Here is a 27,196-nt window from a genome sequence, read left to right on the forward strand (position 1 = left end):
CATTTTCAACTAGAATGAATGTTAGAAGTTCACACTTGCCTAACTCAAAAATGACCAATCTGATTTTGCTCAAACTTACTATACAAACAACTGCTATAATAAATGTCATGATCATCTTTAAGCTTTCAAACCCAACATACTATTATGGCATACTCCAAGGGAAAGAAGAAAATAAATATTTCATAAGACTAAGTGGTGTCTTCAGACATGCAGTATGCTTTAGGGAAGCACAATCTAAAATATTCACCAGTGTCGGGACTACAGCAGCTAACTGATTGCCAGGGGCATCAGCATGGTCACTTTTTCCCCCACCCTTGTCTTCATCTCTCTCTGCTGTATCAGTGCATAATCTCAAGTTATCTGTATCTCCGCCTTCCTCTGCCAATTTAACTCCATCCTCTTCATCCACAATTTCATCAGACGCCTCTGCTAGCATTTCTAACCTGCAAGAACAAAAGTAACCCAAGTTACCCTTGAACTGACGAGACCCACAGGAGAAAAGTACTGGAATGCCTAAATCCTGCACCTTGTACAAAAGGCGTATTGTTATCAATATATTATCCTGATAAGAACAGGATGATTATAGTATCACCAAATGCTTCCAAATTACTCATGTGAATGCATTTTTAATTATATGCTCCAAGTCAAAATAGAAAACTCTGTTATAATTTACCTTCGAGAACATTTTAACAAAGCACACTAAATTTGACAGCACCATGCTGCTCTGGTGATAACGCACACAACAGAAATTTAATGCTATGAAAAAGCCTTATTAAAGCTTCCTGTACGTGATCACACATTTCTGTATGACAACTACAGAAAAGGCGTACTGGGAAATGCTGTTCCTTAACATACACAACAAGATACAGTAATTTAGCAACAGAACCTGTCCCCACTCATGGAGAAAGTTCACAACCTCTCCAAAACAAAAACCAATGGCACATATCCTGTCTATGACATGCAGCAGCCCCCTCACCCTAAATCCTATTAATCTCTCATTAAAGTTTATGGATTGCAATAAGATGGGACAAGTAGCATTTGTGATATGGCATTTTGGGACACTGTCAGTGAGTCAGGAAGAACTGAGTGGATTACACAGAAGCGGGGGAGGGGAATTAGAACATTCAGTATATTTGGTAAACTTAAGTGAAGAAGATAATGCATTGTCCCTGCAGAGGAACTAATTTTTTTTTCCTGGCAAGTAAAGCACTTTTCCTAGGCCTACAATGAGGGTCAATGTAAAGAACAACTTTACCACTCTTCATCAGCACCCCTGTTCTCCTGCCCCTCCTCTTCCTCCTCCAACTCTTGCTCTACCACTTCCAACTCAGCTGATGTCCTCTCCAGCAGAGCCGAGACAGCATCCTGATGGCGTAAATAAAGAGAATGAAACTAGACACAGTACATTAGGCAAGAAATGACAACGCTTACAAGAGCTGCATTTCCCTGGCATTCCCTTACACCAGGAAAATGTGAGTAAGTGATAATAAAAAGGCCAAGTATGGAAGTTAATGCTGGGGATCAGAATTCCAGACATGCTACATACTAATTAGTTGTGTGAAAACATTCAAAAGGAGATTTAAGTATTCTAATAGGGTGATACCATGAAGTATATTTCTTATCTAACAAGGGGTGATTACAGTATCGCCTAAACAGGAAGAAAAGATTATTTCTTAAAATCGCGTATGTCTCATGCTGTTCTTGTGATGCAAGCACAAAGCAAAAAAGTTTTTTTTCGCTGGAATGATTAAGGTACAATTTGCATAAAAAATATTTTTAAATGCAATGAAAATATTTTAACATGTGAATGCAAAGAACAAAAAACAAAGCTGTTTCCAAAAAACACATGAAAATAAGAAACCAAATTAACTAACAGGGAAGTTAGGGAGACTCTTATTTTAAAACCAATGTAAGGAAGGTCAGAGGAAGGAGAGATTAAAAAACATAGGACCCAATCCTGTAACCCATAGTTAGGCCCTCATTCTACAAACACTTCTGCACATGCTTAATATTTACAACTCCATATGGGACTAGTCAAGTTAGCATGCATGTGAGTGCTTGCAGGATTGGAACCCTAGGCCCTAGTAAAGTTAACAAATGAGAACTGCAGTTTGGCGCATATAACATTAGTGCAACTTCCTCAGTGGGGTGAGGAGTAGGGGGTCAATGCCTTTTTTCTTGCTTTCGCTGGCTTAGCCAACACACACTGCTCACCAAGTCCAACGAGCCTGACAATTGCTTGTAAGGCAGAAACACTGATTCCTCATTTTGTTCCTTGTTCTTTTTGCCAGGAATTTGCTTGCAGGGCAGCAGATTATACCACAGAGTATAGGTCTCATTAGAAAGTGATAAATCTGCAAGGCTGAGCTGAGTTCCAGCCTACATGGAATGACAGATGGAAGGAAAAAGTTAAAATTGGTCATTTTTCCTGTATGAGAGCCGAGTTCTCATTCTACAGTATTTTTCATTGTACAAAGGGCACCACAAACTTGACAAGCATTTCTAGGCGTTTTACAGCTCAGAAAGCATTGTTTTTTCCAGTGATGAAACAGGGTTTAAAGACCAAATGAAAACCTGTGCAAGCTACTCAATATTGCATATACTTTTTTTTTAAATAAAGAAAATACCGAGCTGGGCATTTACCTGTTACCAAAAAATGAGACCCCTGAAAACCCCCAAAATGCTTCTCTGGTATTCTGAAGCACTAAATAATGAACAACTGTTGGAGTCCACTTCAGAGTGCACAGCTTGGGTTCTGGAGAGACAAAGCCACAATACTAATCCTATGGAGGACATTCTGGTTGATCTCAGGCCACTTCTCAGCAGACAAATCACCCACAACCACCAATACTAACTGGAATCTTGCTGGCAGAATCAGCAAAGAAGAATCAGAGTGAATAGTAGAGGAGATTAAGCTACCTTTTCATTCAGGGAAGGGAGATCTTCAGGTGAAGGTTGAGGCTTACTGGTTGGGAACTATGAGAAAATTTGCACTATTGCTGTCAGGGCTATACCCTGGAGATTTAAGTTCTCTGTTCTGTAGCTAAATAGAGGATTTCAGTCTCCATGGCTGTCAGTCTGAGTTTCTGGTTGGCACAGTTCACTGACAGCCCTGACAGGTGTCCCTTCGCGGTGAGGGAGATCCTGGTGCACATCTACCTGGAAGGGATGAAGTGACACCCCTTCTTCTGGCACCTCCAAAACCTCCTGCTGAGGTTCCAGTGCATTTCCCCCCACATCTTTTCCTGTACGCATTCCCCAACTATAACTCCACAAAGTTGCTGGGCCACCTCATCAACCTCCTCCTGGCGCTGGCCAAGATAACCATCCATCGGTCCGGGAGGAGGATGAAGCTCGAGGGGAGGTTCTTCACAAATGTGGGGCCTACTTGTGGACCCTATTTGTCTCATATACCTGTGCAGAGTTCCTTTGGGCAGTGTCCACTGGCTCCTTGGATGACTCCTCAGAGCTATAGCCATTGTTCATGGTTCACAGTTTATATTTTAAAGAGTCTTTGATTATTAATCACTGTGCCTCATACATACCACCACTGCCACTGGGCAACAATATATGATGACAGTGATAACAAATATAAAATATGGAAAGACTTCAAAATAGAACAATGATCTCTCCCCATGACAGCATCCTGGAAGGGAAATTTCCTTTTGTCTTTTTCACATAATGGCAAACTTAATGGTAAATGAAACCAAGTTATTAGTTATCTGATGATGACACAGTTAACCATGTCAGAAGCCAGAACAAATGGATAATGTCCCAGTCTCTAGTATCCTGGATTGTTAATGTCACATATTACAATGAAGTATACTAGTCTCAAAATGTGGAGCTTAATGCAATCTACAGAGTTGTGCAAAAGATTTGCATTCCAGGCAGTGTTTTGTTACAACACAAGTTCGCATCACTTTGTTTTATATATTGTATTTTATACTTTGGAGATCCAATTCTACTCCGACTTGCATCAGAGTTCCAGTGACGTTCAGATGAAATTACTCATGATCTACATCTGTGTGCTATACATCAACTTGTCATTGTGCAATATCATGGCAAGACAGAGCTTTTAAAACTGTCTCCATCCAACATCGTATTGTATACATGTGGAACTGCAGAGAAATGTAATCATCAGTGCTATTGAGACAACTCAGATGTGGTGCTGAATTCTTCTGGGAGCGCTGCAGAATTCTAGAAGCCATATTCATCAGTGGGGAATAAATGTCAAACAAATGGATGCCAAGCAAAGCTAATATAAAAATGCATACCAGGCATTCTTCCCGTCGAGTTTTACTGACAGAACAGACATCTACACGTAATGTCTTCTGCTGCAAAGCTTCTTGGGAAATGGCTACTCTGAATATCTCATTGAATAAAATGGTTTCCATAGCAGGATGGACTTTAGTGCGGAACAGACAGCTGATATCAACTGAGGATGGAAGTACTGCTACCCTAAAATACCTGAAAGGAACAAAATAAAATGATTTACATGTGTAGCAAATAGCACCTAGTATGCAAGCACAATTACAATTTAAGATCATTCTCAAAATCCAAAATTAATGGCTTCTTAACATTTTACCCCGTAATTGTCTCATGCTCAGCTGCAGGTGCACTATGCTTAATACGTGCCAGCTGCCGAGGGGGAAAGTGAATCACTGCAGTCAGCCTTCCATCGTGGAGGGAAACTGATTGCAAAGTCTGAAGGAAAAGTGCATGCCAGGGAAATGGACAGGCAACAATTCAGTTGGGAGGAAGGAGAAAGAGAGGACTGATAAATTTAACTTCCCACCTGTCCCTTGCACAGCCATTTCCCCAAAAGTTATTTCTGTGCCTTGGGAAGGTAATGACAGATGAGGTAGGCATTGCTGACTCTATCCAAATGAATCCTTTGCTTTAGTATTAAGTGAGAGACGCTGAAGATCATGTCACAGAAAGTGGGACACATTATCCTAATGGAAACAAGAAATCCTAGAAAGTTGAAAGATACTTTTGGAGCAGAGAGAGAGTTGGAAAACTGAGAGAGAAAAGTTAAACACTTAGAAATGACTTCAGTAGCATGGTGGAATGCACTGTACCTCATATTTCTGAGAAAAAAAGAAAAATGGAAAACTAGTAAGAGAGACAGAAAACAGCTAGGAAAGATGAGAAGCAGTACTTGACGGAGATTAATATTATGCTAGTATTTAATAATCACACCCCTACTTCCACGTGTAGTTGTAGCCTAAGTTCAACAGTCTCTGTACTCTTATTGACACCCTGGCCAACAGTGTGATTTCCATATTTGAATTCTACCATTGAATTCTATATGCATCAAGTGTACCAAGGATCTTTCCTTAACCCTCATCTTTCATGCACCTTCTCACTTTAGCTAGCTTCATTTTTACCTCACTATCAACCACGTTGGACTTCTCTTCTATACTGAAGTCCTCTAACTACAATTCCCAAGTATCTGCTTTTATTGACTGTGTCAGGTCAAGGATATGTCAGCTTTCTACTGCTGAATACTCTGAAGACTTAAAAGGACACTGACAACTGAATGTCTTAAATTCCAAATTGTGAAAACAAGGTTTCATAAAACCTACCATCAACAGCACACTACAATTCTTTTTTTAAAAAGGGACCAATGAAAACAGGTGTTTTTTCCACAAATGCACATTCTCCGGTGTGTTTCAAAGATGGCAGTACTATGTGAATAAAAGTGAAACTGACTTCATTGATTGCCAAGCTAAGAAAAATGTAAATGGCTCATAAATACAGACAAGTATACTGTATTTCAAAAATAATTTCACTTCTAACAATCTATGGCTTTGTATCAGAAGAAAACAGCTCACATTTTTTAAACTAACAGTATATCTTGGAGTCCTTTCTGTGGAGTAAAAAATTCTTTGCCCCAGGTCTCTGACTTCAACCTTTTACTTCGGTCCCAAGGCCAAAAATATTGGGAATCAACTTGTTTTTCTTACTAAATCTTCAGAACATTGCTAATATTTGTACTTCAGTTGATCTTTAATGCTCTAACTTCGACAGCCTTCTTCATACTGTACATTAGCCATGTCTCATCTCAACTTTCCAATTTCATGGTCTTTCTAAATTCATGCACTACAAATTTAAGGGGGCATAATAATGGTAAACACAACTATTAACTCCATAAAACAGATTGTGTCACATACATCCTTCATGTTCACTGGCCTCCTATTGATCAGTGAACCCAACTCAAAATAGCCTTAAAAATACCAACTCTCCATGGACTGGCTCCATCCTACCTCTAATCATATTAAACCTTGTAACAGCCTGTTGAGATAGTCAAATATTATTGCATCTATTTTGCAGCCTGGAAAATTGAAGCAGTTGTTTGTCCAAAGTCACACAGCAAGTTAATTTACAGATCTAGGTGTAGAACTCAGAGATCTTTAATCCCAGTTCCCTACTCTAGCTACCATAAAATCCATCAATGGCTGTTAGCCAAGATGGTCAGGGATGCAATCCCATGCTCTAGGTGTCCCTAAATCTCTGACTGCCAGGCACTGGGACTGGATGACAGGGAATGGATCACATGATAACTGCCCTGTTTTGTTTATTCGCTCTGGAGCATTTGGCATCAGCCACTGTCAGAAGACAGGATACCGGACTAGATGGATGACTAGTCTGACACAGTATGGCCATTCTTATGTTCACTAAGAACACTCCCTCGTTTCTTTCATTCCTTCCTACATGAGCCATTTTTTAATACTTTCATCAACCTGTTTTCCACTTTTATTGTTTTGATATTTCTATCTATACAGCACAACACAGAGCCTAATTTTTGAGAGGCCCTCAAACATCACTGGTTAGAGGTGATGCGCCTCAGCATTTTTGCTGAGCCACTTAGAGTTTATGAAATTGCCTCTTAAACTTATGACAGGCCTTTGTTTAAAACTAATATACACTATTTTAAAATTATTTACAATTTTACACATACATAAGACCACATATATATACAACCTTCTGAGAGATTGTTGGAAAGATATAGTAACAATGATTTTTTACCTGCTATTTAAAATGATTATAACATTTAATTATACAGTATCTAAAGCAACAGTACCTTCCAAAAGGAATGAGTAAAGCATAATCACAGAAATCGTGCAACGTACACTTCAGCATTACTGCTCAATGATTATTTTACTTACACTCTGGAACCAAAGGGGACAGAGAAGGCATGAAGATTTCTGAGCTGCATTACAATTACCACAAAACTTGAACTGCTTCGGTCATATCTGTTAAGATAAGAAGACAATGTGAGGCAGTTTTGCCACAAGCTTCCCTAAATACGAATAGATGTTTCCCATTTGCTTATTACTTACCTAAGTCCTATTTGCACCTGGGCAGCCTCTAGAATCGTCGTGTCATCTTCACTATATGCAGTATCTTCAGTTTCATTTGGTCTAGATCAGGTAAGTAAATAATTGGATACAAGGGTAAGAAAATCATAGTTAACTTTCAGTTATCATAGAAGAATACAAAAAAAACCCATAAGCCTCCCAAACCCCCATAAGCTTCCCAAATTGAATCACTTATCTGTAGCACAACTAAGAATTTCTGTGTTCGTACTGCAATGGCACAGGTTTTAAGACCAGCCTCTTCAGTGTCTGAATTAGGAAAGGCCTCAGGCCAGCTGTTTAAAGTGGTCAGACTAATAGGTATGAGTGCAATAACGGTGACCAGCTATGCACAGTAGATGGATTCAGGGATATAGAGAAATAACGTCCTGGGAACTAAAGAGATGAAAGAACATTTGGCCACACATGGTATCAGGAGCTTATTTCAAGTCCAGTATCAGAGGGTAGCCGTGTTAGTCTGGATCTGTAAAAGCAGCAAAGAATCCTGTGGCACCTTATAGACTAACAGACGTTTTGGAGCATGACTCTCATGGGTGAATACCCACTTCCTCAGATGCATCTGAGGAAGTGGGTATTCACCCACGAAAGCTCATGCTCCAAAACGTCTGTTAGTCTATAAGGTGCCACAGGATTCTTTGCTGCTTTCAAGTCCAGTCTATCTGGGGGGTTGGGGCGCTGTCCAATGATGAGAATTCTATGCAAAAAATTATAACAAAACCTTTCCTGAAGAACCTGTATTCACAAGTACTAGGAGCACTAGCTCTCCAGCCCTGAGGTTGAATACTACCCTGGCATTAAAAAGAATCACACATACACACTCACAAAATGATTTCCTGATATGGAAATTGATTGGCTGTTTGAGGAAGGACATGGAATTAATGAGATTCATTGATTTTATGGCCAGGAGTGACCATTTTGACTATCTAGTCTAATCTTCCAGATAACACAGGCCAGATACATCACTTACTGATGCAAAGAACAATGCACACATTCAATACAGTGTCAAGACATCATGCTATGATTAGTTTGTGATTGGGACTCCATTCTACATTTATAGCTCTCTTCTCAGCTGTCCAATCACTTCTTGATTGGGGGCAAAAGGGAGGAAAAATACCTACCTACTCTTTCTCCCCACCTTTTGTTGCTGGAAACAAAGGAAGTCTCTCTTTTCTTTCCTTCCTCCATCTCTTGGTGAATGGTAGACAGGAAGGGGATTTCTTCCCTCTTCCATCTGCCCCACCATTCTTAGCTTTTTAGAGGGATAGGAAAGATCCCCACAAATCCTGCCTATTCATATTCTGCTTGCTGCAACTGGGACAAGCAGCATGACGTATGCTCTTGTGACCAAGATGGACTGGGAGCCAACAAATAGTCTCCATGACAGCCACAAACAGCAGCAAAAGTCACCGCACATGACTATAGTCTAGGGCTGTCAAGTAATCATGATAAAAAAAATTAATCGCAATTAATCACACGATTATTCGCGCTGTTAAAAACAGAATACATTTATTTAAATATTTTTTGATGTTTTCTACATTTTCAAATATGTTGATTTCAATGACAACACAGAATACAAAGTGTACAGTGCTCACTTTATTTTTTATTAAAATATTTGCACTGTAAAAAACAAAAGAAATAGTATATTTCAATTCACCTAATACAAGGACTGTAGTGCAATCTCTTTATAATGAAAGTTGAACTTACACATGTAGAATTATGTACAAAAATAGCTGCATTCAAATATAAAACAATGTAAAATTTCAGAACCTACAAGCCCACTCAGTTCTACTTCTTGTTCAGCCAATTGCTCAGACAGACAAACAAGTCTGTTTACATTTGCAGGAGATAACGCTGCTTCTTGTTTACATCACTTGAAAGTGAGAACAGGCATTTGCATGGCATTGTTGTAGTCGGCGTCGCAAGATATTTACATGCCAAATATGCTAAAGATTCATATGTCCCTTCATGCTTCAACCACCATTCCAGAGGATATGCATCTATGCTGATGACGGGTTCTGCTCGATAACAATCCAAAGCAGTGCGGACCGATGCATGTTCATTTTCATCATCTGAATCAGATGCCACCAGCAGAAGGTTGATTCTCTTTTTTGGTGGTTCAGGTTCTGTAGTTTCTGCATCAGAGTGTCGCTCTTTTAAGACTTCTGAAAGCATGCTCCACACCTCGTCCCTCTTAGATTTTGGAAGGCACTGCAGATTCTTAAACTTTGGGTCGAGTGTTGTAGCTATCTTTAGAAATCTGATATTGGAACCTTCTTTGTGTTTTGTCAAATCTGGAGTGAAAATATTCTTAAATCAAACAACATATGCTGGGTCGTCATCTGAGACTACCATAACACAAAATATATGGCAGAATGCGGGTAAAACCATGGAACAGGAGACACACAATTCTCCTCCAAGGAGTTCAGTCAGAAATTTAATTTACCCCACCCCCTGCCTTTTTTTTTTTTTTTTTAAAACAAGCATCATCAGACTGGAAGCACGTCCTCTGGAATGGTGATCAAAGCATGAAGAGGCATATGAATGTTTAGTATATCTGGCACGTAAATTCCCTGCAATGCTGGCTACAAAAGTGCCATGCGAATGCCTGTTCTCACTTTCAGGTAATATTGTAAATAAGAAGCAGGGAGCATTATCTCCCATAAATGTAAACAAACTTGTTTCTCTCAGCAATTGGCTGAATAAGTAGTAGGACTGAGAGGACTTGTAGGTTCTAATGTCTTACATTGTTTTGTTATGGAATGCAGTTAAGTTAAAAAAAATATACATTTGTAAGTTGCACTTTCGACAAAGATTGCACTACAGTATTTGTGTGAGGTAAATTGAAAAATACTATTTCTTCTGTTTGCCATTTTTAGAGCAAATATTTATAATCAAAAGTAACAAAGTGAGCCCTATACACTTTATATTCTGTGTTGTAATTGAAATCAATATATTTGAAAATGTAGAACAAAATATTTACTAAATGTCAATTGGTATTCAATTAACAGTGTGATTAAAACTGATTAACTCAAAAAAATGAATTGTGATTAATCACGTGAGTTAACTGATTAATTGACTGCCCTACTTTAATCACAAGCTGAGAATTACCTGTGTAAGTCTAATTCAACCCAAACCTTGCATTAGACAGGGACCAAGGAAGTAGCAATAAGATTTGATGTGGAATAGGCTTAGTTTAGGCCTTAGAGTTCAGGCTGAAGTACAGATCCACAGCTTTAGGACAGGACTGAGTGGTGTGGATATTCCTGAGATGTTCTGGTAAGATTTTAATTCAAAGTGGTAGAAATCTCACAAGATCTTCTATGCTAGGTTTCATGTGAATGGTTTTGTTTTGTCTTTTTGATTTGAGAAAGTCTGAATCTACTAAAAGTTTTACCAGAACTTAAATGAAGCCCCACTCCCTCTACGACAGAATAATGCAATGGTTCTCAACCGGGGGTCCAGGGCCAGCATTGGACTCTCTGGGGCCCAGGGTAGAAAGCCAAAGCCTCACTGCATGGGGCTGAAGCCCAGACCCTGCACCCCATCATCTGGGGCTGAAGCCGAAGCTTGAGCAATGTAGCTTCATGGGGGCCCCTGTTGCATGGGGTTCCAGGCAGTTGCCTTGGTTGCTACTCGCTAATGGCACACATGGGCTGTGGAGTTTTTACAGTATGCTGGCGGGTGGGGGAGCTCAGAAAGAAAAAGGTTGAGAACCCCTACCATAATGTACCTTCATTTGCCCAGCAAGGAAGGCTATTGTGGCTGCTACTGAAACATTTGAAAGAGGGATAGTAGGTAAGCATCTCATTAAAACACACATCCTGAAGTCCTCAAACCTCTCTCCCCAGGTCTCTTATTATCAGACACATGCAAAAGTTGAGGTGAACACTGAAGATCCTAGAGAATCGCCACAGCCTGGTTTTGTTTGTAATATTCTTAAAATTCTATTATCTGTGCTAAAATTTGTTTATTGTTCTAAGAAGCCTATAGTTTACATATTACATTTCTGCTTAGGACATACTTCTAGCAAGAGAAATGGGAATAGAAAACACTATATTAGAGCAACATGGCCAAATTAAGGTGCCTAAAACAATTTTAATCTAAACCTTAACTATAGTAGCACTGGTGGTCCACTATAATGTGCATGTTTCCTAATTTATAAAAAAGTAAATATTTTGTTAATATACTTTTCTTTATAAATTAAGCTGCAGATGGGTGGATGGGCAGGACAGAAATAAATCTCCTGGGACCAAAGTGCGCTAATGCAGTCAAAAAGTTTCTCAGGGTATGTCTACACTACTTGCCAGATCGGCAGGTAGTGACTGATCTATTGGGGATTGATTTATCATGTCTAGTGTAGACACGATAAAATCGATCCCCGATCACTCTGCCATTGACTCTGGAACTCCACCGCATGCGAGAGGCGGAAGCGGAGTCGACGGGGGAGCAGCAGCGCCTCTGTCCTTACGGCCAGGTAAACTGACTTCAGCTACACGAATGTGTATCTTAGGTCAAGTTCCCCCTCCCTCAGTGTAGACCCAGCCTCAGTTTCTTAAACCTACTGTTTTACAGAAGCTTCATATACACCACTGTCTCCAGCCACAGACTCATCAGACACTGCAGCAGATACACAAGTTGCTTTCTCCTCAAGCAGCTGACTTACTGCTCTTCTTGGTAAGTCGACACCTAAACACGGGAGGAAGAATAAAAATTAATGCTGGACAATTATCAGCAAGGTAACTGCACAGCTTAGAACACTGCCAAGTTGAAAATGATGACTCTGAGCTCAATTTCACCCCACTGAACAGATACAGGATATATTACCATTGTCACATATTTTAGTTCGGGGGTTTACATGTCTAAATTGATGAGCTTGAAAATGTAGGACTATTACTCCCTTTCCAAACACAGGCTTCTCTCACCCTTATTAGTCTTTATCTTGAGCTTTGAACCTACATTTCCAATTTTAAATTCTTACTGTAATAAAATTTCAGCAGCACACAAAACCAGTGCTGATAACTATGCTTTATTAAAAATATGTAAGTGATATAGAAGCTTCAGGATTTCCCTCCTAGAAATGTAAACTCCCATTTGATTTAGCAAAGGAATGCCTAACACTATCATCAAAAACTTCTTATGCTGGAGAACCTTTAGCACCAGCTACTACTTAATTTTAACCTCCAAGTCATATTCATATGCTAGTGTCCTGCAGTGAACACACAGCATTAATTGAAAGCAGCATTTTGCCATGAAATAAGTTGCAGGCCTATGAAGCTTTTTTTTTTTTTTTTTTTTTAAATTTGCAACGGAGTGAGGATGTTGGTATGTGTTATGCACACCTCCTGAGTCATGACTTTACATCTTGTTAAGATGTTAAAAATTTAAGGCTTCAGTTTAGAGGATCGATTGCTACATTTCTGCTTTTATTTGTAGCAGTACGGATGCTTTTTCCTTGATGATGAAGTGCTCCCCCCATGTGAGCGGTGAAGGTGATGACAAGATTTATTGATTACCCCCAGGAATAACCACAGACACCTGAAATTGACTTTGACAAGGACAGAGACTGACTGTGGAAGAACTTCATGGTTATTCCAAGTTGGCTGCTGCCAGCAGGGACTTGTTCAGGAGAGTAAATCTGTATGTACTTCATCTATACAGAAGCGCCTACAAGAGACAAGTACAGAGGCACTTTATCTGCAGAGAAGTTTTGTATTGTAAAAGGTGGCATTGGAAGCACCACCTATAGTTAAGTTCATCTGCTTTCCATTACAGAGCTTTATTTTTAGTTGCTTATAATACTTTGTCAAACTTTAAGCATTTAGGCTGAAATTTTCCATGTAAGGTGTCTGCCTCAGACTGAATTTTTTTTTGAAAGTTTCAGTTAAAACGGTACAGCCATTTCCAAGATTTAAATTAGGGAAAAACAGGTTTTGCCCACATTCAACATATTCTTATAACCATTTCACTGAAGAGCTCTAACACTCTGATGCTTTGGTACATAGACTTGAATTTGGTGTGGTATAGGAGAAGTGCCCTAGGGTCGGGATGTGCCTTTTGCTGCTTTGTAAAAATCCACATAAATTAGACCAAATTATAAGCCTAGTAAAAAAACCCTGCAGTTTGCACATGATCCATAGGAGCTTTTTAAAATGTGACAGCTAAATTCTCAAGTCAGGTCTATCCTTAAAACGCTGTAGTGTCAATGGGAGTTTTCTCCATCGGCATAAGTAACCCAACTCCATGAGACCCAGTAACTATGTTAATGCGAGGGCTTCTCCTGTCGATACAGCACTGTCCACACCCATGGTCAGGTTAGTAGAAATGCTTTGCTTGGAGGTGTGGGGTGGATTTTTCACACCCCTGAGCAACAGCATTATACCAATGTAAATTTTACTTTAGACCTGGCCTCAAACTATTCCATCTGCACCGAGCAAGCTCTATCCCCTAGCTGCAGAGGTGAAAGTAAGCTGGTACGGTCCAGTACAGCATGCCATTAAGAGTGGTACACCGTGCCGGACTGGACTGGCTTCTCTGACGGTAATTTAAAGGGCCCAGGGCTCCAACTGCTGTGGGGAGCCCCGGGCCCTTTAAATCATTGCCAGAGTTCCGGCAGCAGGGCTGAAGCAGGGATATAAATGTCCCGGAGCTCTGGCCCCTGCAGGGAGCCCCGGGCTCTTTTCAGCGCTGCCTGAGCCCCGCTGCTGAAGCTCCGGTGACTTTTTAAGGGGCCCTGGTGCTCCCCGCAGTGGCTGGAGCTTCTGGCCCTTTAAAATCTCTGCCAGAGCCCTGTCACCGCTACCCCAGCGGCAGCAGGGCTCCGGAGGCTATTGAAAGGGCCCGGGGCTCCCCACAGTGGTAGGAGCACTGGGCCCTTTGAATCCTCACCCGAGCCGGGGTCCAGTGGGGATTTAAAGGGCCTGGGCTCCCTACAGCGGCCGGCACCCCTGGCCCTTTAAATTACCACCCGAGCCCTGCTGCCACTACCCCAGCCGCCATTACCCCAGCCCTAGCCTGAGCCCTGCTGCCCCAGGGTAGCGGCAGTAGGGCTCCCATGGTGATTTAAAGGGCCTGGCACTTCATGGTAGCTGGAACCCCAGGCCCTTTAATTCGCCTCTGAGCCCCAGGGCTCCCAGCCACCTCTGCAGCTGGTAGCTCCAGGGTGATTTAAAGGCCTCAGGGCCTTTAAATCTTGAAAGGTCCCACCTCTTCCTGTTGAGGCCACGCCTGCTCAGGACTCCGGCAAACCAGTAAGTCCTTTAAGTTATTTTCGCCCCTGCCTAGCTGCCTAGCAGCTGATCAGACTATGCATGCACCAACCACACAGCTACTTAACAAGTTCCATCCCAGGGCTGAGCAGAATACTTTCTACAATTGCTCCTACCAGGTGCAAGGGTCCTACAGACAATAGCCTCATTCATTACACAATCCTGATTCATTCCCTGAGTACCATTCATCCTGTGCACTGAATGAGGCAGGGGTCCTGTGGAAAAAATTGTACGTGATCATGTAACAAAAGACTATCATAATACAGACATACAAAGAGGCAGTTAATTGTTTCTCGCATTTCCTAACTTTTGAGTGCTTGATTTTGCAACCTTAATGTACTTTTAATGTAGGCTTTTTAATATATTTTTGTTTTATATTTATACACACATGGCACTACATATATTAATAACAGGAAATCTCAGCATAAGGATTAACTTCATTTATAGCTTTTAAAAAAATATAAGTGCTTTTAGAATTAAAGATACAGTGACATTATCAAAAACGAGAGCTACAATTTAGGGTTTTTTTTTTGCTGACCTATATTCCTCTTCTCCATATCATCCCATCAAAACATTTAATGATATATTTCTTCAAATCAGCAAAACCAGGGCCCTGGATTTCTCATTGGCCATAGTATGCCTGGTTTTCACACCTGTCTTTTCATTCACCCTGCCCACTTGGACTTTGTGAACAGCTAGAGTATCGAAAGTTATCATAAAGTTAGTTGTTGAAACTAAGCTGTATTTTTTTTAAATTGGTTGTGACTCATCTGGCCACTGAAGAAGTGGACTGAATCATTCGCCCACCACTTACATCAGATTCTGTGAGGCTTCTAAAGCAAACAGAACACTAAGTTCCATCACACTGAAAAGACAAAGAATAGCAAGAAGTAAAGGTAAAGATAAGCTCTAATTTTGCACTTCACAGATTCAGAACACTTGGGCTTTAGAGTTTGTCCACAAAGGAAAATAGTTGCAAAAAAAGCCAGGTGTGAGTTTAAAGCACCATAAAGCAAGTACATCAACTCCTCACTTAACGTTGTAGTTATGTTCCTGAAAAATGCAACTTTAAGTGAAACAATGTTAAATGAATCCAATTTTCCCATAAGATTTAACGTAAATGCGGGCGGGGGGGAGTCGGCAGTTAGGTTCCAAGGACATTTTTCTGGGGCAGACAAAAGGCATTATATACTGTACAGTACTGTACCGTAGTTGGGAACTGCCCCAGCTTACCTCACACATGCACAGCCCGCTACAGGCAAGGACGCTAGGAAGCACCTTTGCAGCAGCAGTTTCCCCAGAGAAGAACAGGCACTGACTTTGCCGGGGGATGCTCCAGGCCCGCCTCTTCCCTTCCCCGCTCCACCTCCTCTCTGGAGCATGCTGCATCCCCACTCCTTCCCCTCCTCTCCCCCCGAAAGTCCTAAGCGCCGCCAAACACCTGTTTGGTGGCACTTAGAACTTTCTGGGAGGGAGGGGGAGGAGCAGAGACACGGTGCTTCCCCGCTCCTCCCCCTCTCTCCCAGAAAGTCTTAAGTGCTGCCAAACAGCTGTTTGGCGGTGGGGGAAGCACTGGGAGGGAGAGAGAGGAGGTGGAGAAGAGGAATTTGTGCATTGCTCCCTTGTAAAGTCACTGCTCTTCCACAGAATCTTACAAGCAGTGGACAGGGCAGGCAGCCAAACGATGTTATAAGGGAGTATTGCACAACTTTAAACAAGGATGTTCCCTAGTTGAGCAGTGACGTAACTTTGAAACAATGTTAAGCGGGAGGATGTTAAGTGAGGAGTTACTGTAGTGTACTAGCTCCCTCTGGGGACACACTTATTCCACACTAAGAGTGCCAGTGTGTGGGTTAGCTTAGTCCACTAAGTCTGCAATAGCTATTTCTCTGAGTAGACAAGTCCTTAGTCAACTTCTGATATCTCTTTCTGTGCATAACTGAAGGAGACAAAAGGAAGTCCCAAGTGCCTCATGCAATCCCCTGCTGGCTCCCCATGCTATGAACTGGAAAGTATTGAAATTCTTAGCACAATAAAACTGTTGAAAAAGATGCTGCAATATATTCATTTACATAATAGATATTTTAATTCTATCTTTCCTTTAAAAAATTACCTTTTTTTGGGTTGCTTTTTCCAGGTGCTCCTTGCTGGTAAATATAAGCCAAAAATGACTGAGTTTGTCGCCCCATTTATCAAAGTTGAACATATAAATTGGGCACCCCCACATTATGCATCTGGACAACCAAATTAGTACTTAGATGCCCAAATACCTATGTCAGACAATTAAATGCCAATGTAGACCTGAAATGGTTACTTAGGAACCAACTGGATCACTGTGTTGGCTACGTGTTCTTTTAGAAAAACACAAATTATTGAAAAAATTACATCATTATTTTCGTTCACAATAACTCAGCAACTGGGAGATGAAGAATGGTAAGAAAATAGTATTTATAGACCTAACATATGTAACGAAATGGGATTTATGTAACTAACTTCTGAAACTGTATTTGAGGATTCATTGAAAAGAGAAACAGTTAACAGGTAATGCCAAACAATCAGAGCAGTATCTTCTCCTGCAACACTGAATGGGCAGTGACAGCCCTGAAATATGGCAATTCTGACACAGCAACTATTTACTTTTGATCACTAGGGCAAATCCACACACAAAGACTAGTATAACTGGTTGGACGGAAAGCAGGATGTGTGTCCTGAAATTACATCCCCAGAACACAAAGGCCATTGAGCGTATGTTTATTTCTTTCTACCCGGACATCACTAGAAAGGAGGAAGATTTTTTTATTTAAAGGAAAGAGAAGTAGCCTAACATAAATAAATAAAAGACACTTTCTGGCGAGACATTTTGTTGTGCCAGACAAGAGGGTCCGACACAAGGATTTGATCTCTTGCAAGTATATGAATGAAACTGACAATAGCCTGCCTAGGTAGACTTTCAGCAATGTAAACCTTAGGTATGTTGAGGAATCTGTTTATTTTTCTATAATTTATTTTTCTGTATTTCTCAAATAATTAATGAAACTGTTTTTTAAAGAGAAAAATGCTGCCCATTCAAAGATAGCACGCTGTCTTCCAGCTCAGAGGAGACTCACACTGCAGGTGCCCTCACACAGTGGGGCCAGCAAGACACACAGAAGTCTCTAAATCTAAAGGTACTTCTCATGTTCTGGTCTAAAAGGCAAGGATGGAAGGATCCTCTCCCAAGGAAAGTGTGTTGTGAACAACTAAAGCCAAGTCACACAAGACATATAGGGCACGCCCACACTGAGCTGGAGCTGTAATAATGCACATTTATTAGCTTTGATTGAACTAGCATGCTAAAAATAGCAAGGTAGCTGTGGTGAGCTGGGTGGCAAAAGGGTTTACCGGGGTGGGACTTCACTCAGGCCGGCTAACCTATCCCATTGCCCATGTGCACCATCATGGCTACACTGCTATGTACCCAAGCTAGAAATTACACTTCCAGCTCCAAGTGTGGATGTACCCACAGATACTGAGGAATAATTGTTACAGGTGGTTCAGAAAGGGAACAGATGATCTTGTGATTAAGGCCTGGGACTCAAGAGAATCTGGGTTGTGTTCCTAGCTCTGCCACACAGACATTGTATGAACTCAGGCAAGTCACGCAGGACCCAATTTTTAGAAGTGCTGAGAACTCAGTTCTCTCATTGACTTCGAACAGGGCAGCAGGAGCTCAGCACTTTTGAGAATTAGGCTCTTTAATCTCTGTTCCTCAGTTCCTCAATCGCAAAATGGACATAGTATATGACAAGATAAATCCATTATTCCTCCAACCAGAAGCGCCATAAGAAAATCCAGAAAACAAACATGCAGGGACAGCGTAACAATATACGCTTCAACAATTGCAACAAAGCCAGCACTTTAGATTCAGTAGCAATTGGTCACATCTTGGCAACTGGGATTTTAATAATGTTGCAACTGTTACTTAGGGGAACTACAAATATATATTACAGAAGACTGTCAATGAATGAAAGTCTCTCTTACATTGCATGCAGCAAATCTATACGGATGTTTCTTCTTTGCATAGCCTGAATGAGGAAAATATCCTTCCAACGTTCAATAACTGGGAGGTTTTTTGCACCTAAATTGACATAATCCTCCATTTGTTGCCATCCTTAGTGGTATCTCCTCTGCACTTTTTTGCTGATTCAAGAATGGAGACAGCAACACTCTTCTGTGCCTCTACAAAGTTGCCACCATTCCTTGGGCTTAAACTACAAGCATCAGAGAAAGACTCTTTGCCATTACTGTTGGATAGATTCTCCCCACCCCGTTCCCCTTAGTGCGATTATTGCAAAGAAGAAGGAGGGCTAGCTATGGCAGGGCATGAGAGATTTGGCCACTGCTCTACTGTTACTCAGGATTCCTGTCTTTTGACCTGCTAGTTATTGAGAACTGAGGTATTCATACTGAAGTCACTTACAGTTCCACAGGATGCTCATGCAACCTTCCTTTGCCCTTCAGGTAGTGCCCAGATTCCTTGTTATTTCTCACAACTGCACTAGAATAACTTTAAAAAAAAATGTTGGGAACTAAGTAGTAGAGGATCATGCATCACACAGACTTTCAACTTTGACAAAGTCAGTCCACTGGAGCCATTTTGACAAGGATTATTGTTCCACGAGATTTGGCTATCACAACCAGTGCACAAGAGTTCTACAGTTTGATGAAGTCGGAGTGACCATGTTAACCAGATTTCAGAAACTGTTTTTTGAAAAATGAGATGTGTATGAGCTCTTCGCCTAAGTCACAGAGTATGTAGTAACAAGAGCAATAAAAAAAGAAACCAAGGCTGGACAGCAACTTAACATCTTGGCCAGAAGATGGCAGGGCAATATTTTACACAAAGCTAACTCCCTCCCTCCCCCACTGCCTTCCCCCAAATCAGGGTATGAACATCTCTCTCCACTGTAAACTTAAACAAGCAGAGCTCTTCATACAGAACTGAAAAGAAGCATATTAGTACAGGATTCACTAAACAGCCAATACAGTGGTTATTGAATCCCAACTATTAATTAGCTCAGTAGTGCAACTGCATGCTAATTGCCTCTCTCTGTTTTCTGCTCTTTTCATCCTTCTTGGGCAACTTTTAAAAGAAAACACATCTTTCTGGGCCTAAAACCCAAAAGACTTGCAAAGAAGATTATAGATCTTGATGTTTGTAAAAAAAATCCTCAGAGTGTCCATGAGTACAACTAGTATCTGGATGGCTTCAGCCTAGACATTTTTAGAGTGTATTTGCACAGCTCCATTATTTAACCAACAAAAAAAGAATATTTGAATGTCTTCAGTTTAAATTAAGTGAATGGGAGTTGCATCACTGACTTCAATGGGAGAAGAGTTCAACCAATGCTCAGATACTATTTTGGAAAACCAACAACAAATTATATTCTAAGGTAATAAAGAAGACAGTTGACTACCTACTAAAGACCTCATCCTGTAAAGTTCATTGGATTGATTTCAATGTAAGTTGCAGACTCCACACTTTGTAGGACAGAACCCTAAACTAAAAAATGTACATGTTGTTCCTAGTATCTACGATTGCCCACAAGTGCACGTGTAGCCTGCCCAAATTGGTTATTGATCATATGAGAAGCAGCCCTACATTTAAAAGTCAGGACCTTAGTTAATTTTTATCCATTACATAGAGATTTGAGATTACAATTATTTCTTTACCTGCATTTCCTTCACGTAAAGGCGACAAAGGCTGCCTAACACTTTCATTGAGATCTTTATCATCTGTAAGAGCTTGTGATGTTGCTCTGGCTTCAGAGTCCAATGATATTTGGTTCTCACAGAGACTAATGCCTGCAAAATCACCAGGCAATTCACAGTCTTCAAAGTCTGTGATGAGGTGGTGCAGGGGGGATTCTTGGGCAGACACTGAAAATGCACCTTCCAAAACCAAAGGAGACCCTGGTGGGGACAAGGAAGAAAGGGAAGATCTTGAAGACAGTGATGTCACAGATTTGGGTGGCTCAGTCAATTTTGGAGCGTGGCCTGCTGCCAAAGACCCAGAAGAGTCACTGTAACCCAGTCTCCCATGGGAACTGACCACCTCATTTTCATGAATGGTAGTGATAGGCCCAGCAGGAATGTAACCACTCTTTTCTTGCAATATGAAGTCAAGTTTATACTGATAGTCCAAGTCTGTTATTTGATCGCCTTGGTTATAATAGAGCTCTGTGGAGCTGAGGGAGTTTAGTGATCCCCTGCTGGATGTGTTCAGAGACCCCCGACTGGATGCTAGGGATCCTAGGCTGCTCCCTGAAGACACAGATAACGTACTGGCGGAGAGACTGCAAAGAAAAGACAAACAACATTTATGTTATTAATCTACTATAGATCTGATCACCAGCACACAATAGTAAAAGATGAGGTCTGAAGGAGTGCACTCATAGACCACAAAGGAGATGTTATCCCTATAACAGTGCCATGAGGTATTTAAATTATAATCCTGTCAGGGCAGCGAACAGGTCTTTAAAGCCTCTGTACAGTAGGTACAGGAAAAGTCAACAATAATGTAATATCATAAAGTCAGACTTTAAAATAATGAATTACAGGGAAAAATGTCGCTGTGGTTATCTTTCATTGCAACAAATTTTATTTCTGGAAAAAGTACGTTAACTGAAAAAAAATCAGAACAAACTGTTTACATTAATGGTTATGAAGATGTGCATGCAATGAGGCTCTGTTGGTAATAAATGCGGATGTTCGTGCACAGTCAAGCTTATAGATACAGTCATATTAAAAAAAAACCAAGGGTTTTCATTAGGAACAAGAGTTTTTTGGAGACATTCCATGTACTAAATATGGTTGCTAAGCATTTTTTTAATCTAAGCAAGAAGATGCGTTGCTCTCTTAATTATAAAACACGCAAAAATTCATTCTTATACACTTATTAAAGTTATATAGATACAGTAGATTTGCACAGAGAATGCTAGAAGCAACTGCACCTATGTGTCCTGCCACATATATTAAAATGAACTTGTTTCAGTCTCCAGCTAGCAGAAAATCTAAGAATGAAGTACAGACATATTCAGTGCTTCTGCACCACAGCTGAAAACAGATCTTTACTTTTTTCTTGTTAAAACAATGTAAAATGCAGCCGTACCTTTTAAGCTGCAAATGCAAATAAGTAGTTAACTTTGTAGTTTCTTCAAGTTTCTGAACCAACTCTTTTCTTCTCTCTTCCAATTTCAACCTGGAAGAAGAACTATATTCAAGTATATAAAGAAATTATAAAATATACAAGGCACAAAGTAAATACAGAAGAATATTTCATAGATAAGAAACAAAAGCTAATGCCTCCCACTCCTCCTTAAAACCCATTTCCTTCCCCTTGCTTGTCATTGCTAATCAGTTCAGACTCCGCTTGGTCTCGCCCTAGCTTCCAACTACATTGTACAGCCTAAGAATCTAAGCAATTTCGAATAGGGACTGTGTAATGTAAGGCACCACCCAAACCTGAGTCATCATACAAGTAATAAATAGGATCTGTATACACCCGATACTGAGAGAAATGTCATGCAAGCAAAGAGAAAGAAAAAGAACAGGGATAGCGGTTTGGAAAACAGAGCAAAAGCTTCATCTATTGCATTTTAGCAAGCTGTATATTGGCTACTTAGCTTATATAGTTCCAGCAAAAAACGCAAGGAAACTAAACAGGAAAGCAAATATTATTGTAAATTCTGAAAATTTAAGAACTCTGGAGAACAGTATGGGAAAAAACAGAAAAACTCAAGCAAAATCACTAGGGTTTGTCTATGTGGAGACTTAGAAAGTAGCAGGCTAGGGAGTATATCTAACAGCACACCAGCTTTGTGCAGCAACTCGCTGCATGAACACTGCTACTGTATACAGTAAGTTCCGTAGTGCACGTTGACATGCTGTTTGAAACAGGAATCAAGACGAGTCCCTTTGTACATCGGATGCTTCATATATCTGATACCCAAAACAGGATCCAAGTTAACAAGTAGGTTTAGAATTCAGAGATGTTGGATGGTATCCAGGACACACAGTACTGCACCCCAAACATTCTAGTCTTTGCCCGATAGAGTCACAGAAGTTAGAGATGAGATCCCCCCATCATCATTCAACTCATCTTCATCCCAGCGTAGGATTGTTCCCTACTGTACATTTGTCCAGTCTAGCTCTAAAATCCAAGTGGTGAAATGTGTCTGTTTCTTTTGGATGACAATTCAAAAGTCCAATAGATCTGTCAGAAAAAGCTCTTCTGACAGACTCCTGTTCAGATTTTACCTTAGCGTAGTATTTATTGATACCTTCATACATAATGCGAGATACATTGTTATCTCTTGCTGGAGTAACTAATGCCCTTCCCATAGTTGTGGATTATGATGTTCCCCATTAGCCATTGCTCAGTCAAGTTACACACAACATTTCTTTGAATCACAAGTATTAGCCATTTTTAGGTTAGTTTTATGAAGTTTTAGGCTTATTTCAGAAACTTTCCTTTTAGACTCCTCACTCAGTACCCGCAGGAACAAACCAAGGTTCAAATGCAACTGCAGAGTACACATTCAAAGATATGATTTCTGCATGAAAAACAGATTATTATACTCAGAGGGTTCCAGGATTAAGCAAAGCACTTAAGGAGAAGCCTAACTTTAAGCAGATGCTGAGCAGGGATGGCCCCATTCAGTATCTTGATATTGCTGCTGATAGTCTCCCAGGGCTCCCAAGCTAAATCTTTCATTTTTCTGCTGCTTGTTATAATCTATGATTTCAGATTCTTTCCCCATTTCTGCCATTTTGTAATATTTCAGTTTTTTCTGCAGTTATTTAACTATAGTTTCTCCTGTTTCTCTCTCCCCAGCAATGTTAATCTTCTACTAATATTTTTGTGACTTTTTAAAGGTGGCTTTTCACCTTTCCTTGTAGAAGCAGCAACTAGTTAAGGAAGGAGGTGCAAAAATTTGTAACTTCGAGTTACCAGCAACAATGAAGACTAGAGAAAATATGACTTTTGCCCTTATCAGTGTCCCTTACTCATATACGTGTATTTCTGTTAGCAAGGCTGTACCATCAGTTGAAAATGAAATTTCCTCTAGATCAATCTACTGGTACTTCTAAGATTTCTCTAGCTATTATATTTAATGCAGTTCAGTCATTGGAAATAACATTTGATTATTCTGAATCAATGTTAGTGTTAAGTGAAATTACATCTAATTTAGAATGCGATGTCAATTCTGTCGCTAAATCTCAAAGATTTCAGTGATAGGATGGCGGAGTCACAAATACAAGTTGACAGCATAAAATCATTATCAGGAGTATCAGATTGCAATAGAATATAAACTAAAAAACCTGAGGCTTTGGGAAATTGTTTGAAGTCATGCAATATTTATATTTTAGGTATTATTGATATCAAATGGAAATCAACTAACTGACAATGCTTCATATTCATTTAATTCATTTACTGAATTTAATCCTCCTAGTCACTATTCCTAAACTTTTTGATTTCCTATTAAGTCATCTTTAAATATTCCTTGCTACTGGTACCATATGCTCAGTCACTGTTTCACCAATGATGGTAAACAAATCTTGAGACAAGTCTGGAAATCTAAATGGAATATTCTTTAAGTGATAAAGGAAGTCAATAGAGGTTTAATCCATGACCTCAGTGGAGCTAGGATTTCACCCCAAGCCCGATGCAAATAAAGTAAGTCTAGGCAAAATAGTCTTGTTTTAAGACCAGCATTTCTCCATGCTGTATTTCCTGTTGAATTTATAATAGTTTAAAGACAAGAAGGGCTTGGTTAAGGATATTCTGTAGCCTGAGTTACATAAAATGATGGCCAATTTGCGTGGGTAGTAAAGGGAAAGTATTAGCATCCTATTTGAATGATTTGTACTATTTTAAAAATATTTCTTTAGTGATTAGTAATAGATCATGTATTGTTAAAGCTCATATGCCGAAGTGTTAGGTAATTATACATGTGTTTTTCAGACAGTCTGATAGGTTGTACTTTAAAAAACAACAACTTATTTTCAGAAGTTAATTCCACAATCTGTAATTTCTACAAAATATATACATAAAATAAAGACATTTAGATGAGACTTAAAATAGCATTAAGAAAAATATTTTAGGCCTGATCTTCAGCTGCTGTAAACTGATCTAATTCTAGTGAAGTTTACATCAGATGAAGATCTGACCTCCCTTTTTTTTTTTAAACAAAGAACAACAAAAATATTTAGTGTGATTTAAAGGAATGCAACTGAATTATCAGCAGAACTTCTAGAAAACGAGAGAGAATTTGTCTTAGTCCTTTTCTACAACAGAGCAGAAATGTGAAAAAAATATATACTAAACACATCAGCCATTTTCTAGACTTAGGGACAGTTCCTTCACATGAGAAAGTTGTCTAACTGAGTAGGCGAAATCTCAAAATGAAGCAGCTTCACTTCTTCCGCCCTCCCCCCCCCCCCACCTTCTTCTCCCAACATGATCTGGACATGGTTGTAGATGCCAAACACAAGACCACACCTCCATTTTGGAAGCAATATTGGAAGGACAAGAATACAGAAAAACTTCAAATTCACCAGATAACTCCCTCAAAGACCAGACAGTCTACAATTAATCAGGGGACCTTTCCTAGGGCCAAAAAGATAAAGGAACTCACTACCATAAATGGAAATCAAGGAGAAACAACAGGTGGCCCTTTTGAAAGTTCCATAAGTAGGAAAAACAGAATGCTATTTCTGTGCGATAATATGGGAGGCTCCTCAGAGTAGCCAGGATAGACTTTGCCTGTTCTTTTTTGAAACTGATATATGATCTTTACCCACTTTTTTAAATGGTCTGTGAGTACAGCTACTCATGTCAGTTTTACCTACCCTCTCTCAGATATCCCTAGGCTACACTGTGAAACCTGGTTTTACAAAGCGAATCTTTTGGTTCAGACCTCTTTTTCTTACTATTCTTACCAAACTTTGATAGGATCTGCTGCTTTCTAAGATGTTGCTTCATTACAGCAATCACAGCTGACATACTCATTTGAACCAAACAGAAGCCTACCATATTCACTGAAGGTTATAAAAAGACTGCAATGTAGCCACACTGCCATTTGTTGAAGAAAAGATGGGTTTTGTGAACTGGCTGCTCCCACAATCACCGGAGGGGTGATTCTTTTGTCCTCTGGGAAGTAACATTTGGAGGTTTGACCATTAATTAAAGAAGAGTTTAATTCAGGAAAAGGTTCACCTTTGAATCCTTTTACAAAATTTTGAGTACCTCAAGTCAGCACGAGATGCAACAATCAAGTTTAGTGTGAAAAGACCCTATTTACTTTGGAGGCATGGGGTTCAGTTATTAAATTATAAAGGGGTTACAGGTTAAGATTCATTACAATGTTCAAGCAAGCATGAGACACTCTAATCTTCAAGTACCACCTGCTGGTCAGAAGGCAGAATACCAGAACTACTGACAGCCTCGGAAGAGACACAACATTCTGCAATCCTAGTTAGAGGACAGTTTGTGGAGGGACAGAGGGAAAGGCCAGTCCGGAATGGGTCACCAGCCAGCCACACAGTAAACTAGAGTCCTGGAAAATATATCACATCTCTTCTTCACCGTGGAAAAAAATGTAACTTACTCTTTTATTATACTCATTTAAATTAAGAATGTGTCTTTAGTGATAAACATGCAAATTCAGACACAGACTAAGAAATCAACTGCTAGCATAAGAACCAGGATCCAGTTGTTACTTGTTAGCCTACTGATCAAACTCTTCATTTACACTCTTCAATTGTTATAAATGTGATTTTATGATTTTGTTTTTCCTGTTTATTACTTGACCAATGGATGTTGAAGAGCAACATCTCTGGTAACTTAATCAGAGATTACTAACACAGCTGGTTAATTTCTTCCTTGGAAATTTAGTTTCATTCAAACACATCTCTACATCTACAAGGCTCTATCCACTTCTAATTCTCACAGGATTCAGGAACTATTCTTGAGACTATATATATTACTAAACATACCCAACATGCTGGCTCTCTGAGTAATTCCTCTCTGCTATACTTCCTTCCAAATTGCCTTATTTTTCCTGCCCGCCCCTTCCCACAAGTCTCCCTACATCCTATCCTCAAACCTAGCCCAAATCCTTCCCAAACCTAGACTTCTGGAGTGCAACATATATAGTCATTGCCTGCTCCCCCCATTGAGGGGTGAACTGTACAAAGATGACAAAGGTTTAACATTTTAAAGCATCAAATCAAATCTTCCTGTCCAAAAAGTCAAGAGGAATTTTTTTCAGTAGTTTTATAAGGGCTGAGATCACACCTCACCCGCTTCTGTGGATAACTGAAACAAACCACAATTTAAAGCATTAAAAAGGGCGTAAATCAAACCTTGCTTAATCCACCCTTTGCTAATACACAATTTACATAATCTGCACACAGAAATGGGGAGTCTCTTCTCTACTCAATGATTTAGGGCTCAAATCAATCTAGTTCCCATTGCCATTCACTTTAATGGACTCTGAGCAGGAT

General features: G+C 40.0%; 1 protein-coding gene across 1 annotated transcript in view; it reads right to left on the reverse strand.

The window, feature by feature from the left end:
* The window catches only part of WWC2 (WW and C2 domain containing 2), a 162,218-nt gene that overhangs the window by 21,305 nt on the left and 113,717 nt on the right, over positions 1-27,196 (reverse strand). Inside the window, exons 10-18 of the mRNA XM_030564541.1 lie at positions 21,798-21,887; positions 20,360-20,982; positions 11,945-12,068; positions 7,347-7,427; positions 7,173-7,259; positions 4,275-4,467; positions 2,215-2,379; positions 1,256-1,365; positions 248-443 (exon numbers count right to left, since the gene is read on the reverse strand). Of these exons, the coding sequence (XP_030420401.1) occupies positions 248-443; positions 1,256-1,365; positions 2,215-2,379; positions 4,275-4,467; positions 7,173-7,259; positions 7,347-7,427; positions 11,945-12,068; positions 20,360-20,982; positions 21,798-21,887 (1,669 nt within the window). The remainder of the gene's footprint in view (positions 1-247; positions 444-1,255; positions 1,366-2,214; positions 2,380-4,274; positions 4,468-7,172; positions 7,260-7,346; positions 7,428-11,944; positions 12,069-20,359; positions 20,983-21,797; positions 21,888-27,196) is intronic.

The sequence above is a fragment of the Gopherus evgoodei genome, chromosome 5 (assembly GCF_007399415.2).
Source record: "Gopherus evgoodei ecotype Sinaloan lineage chromosome 5, rGopEvg1_v1.p, whole genome shotgun sequence".
NCBI classification, from domain to species: domain Eukaryota; kingdom Metazoa; phylum Chordata; order Testudines; family Testudinidae; genus Gopherus; species Gopherus evgoodei.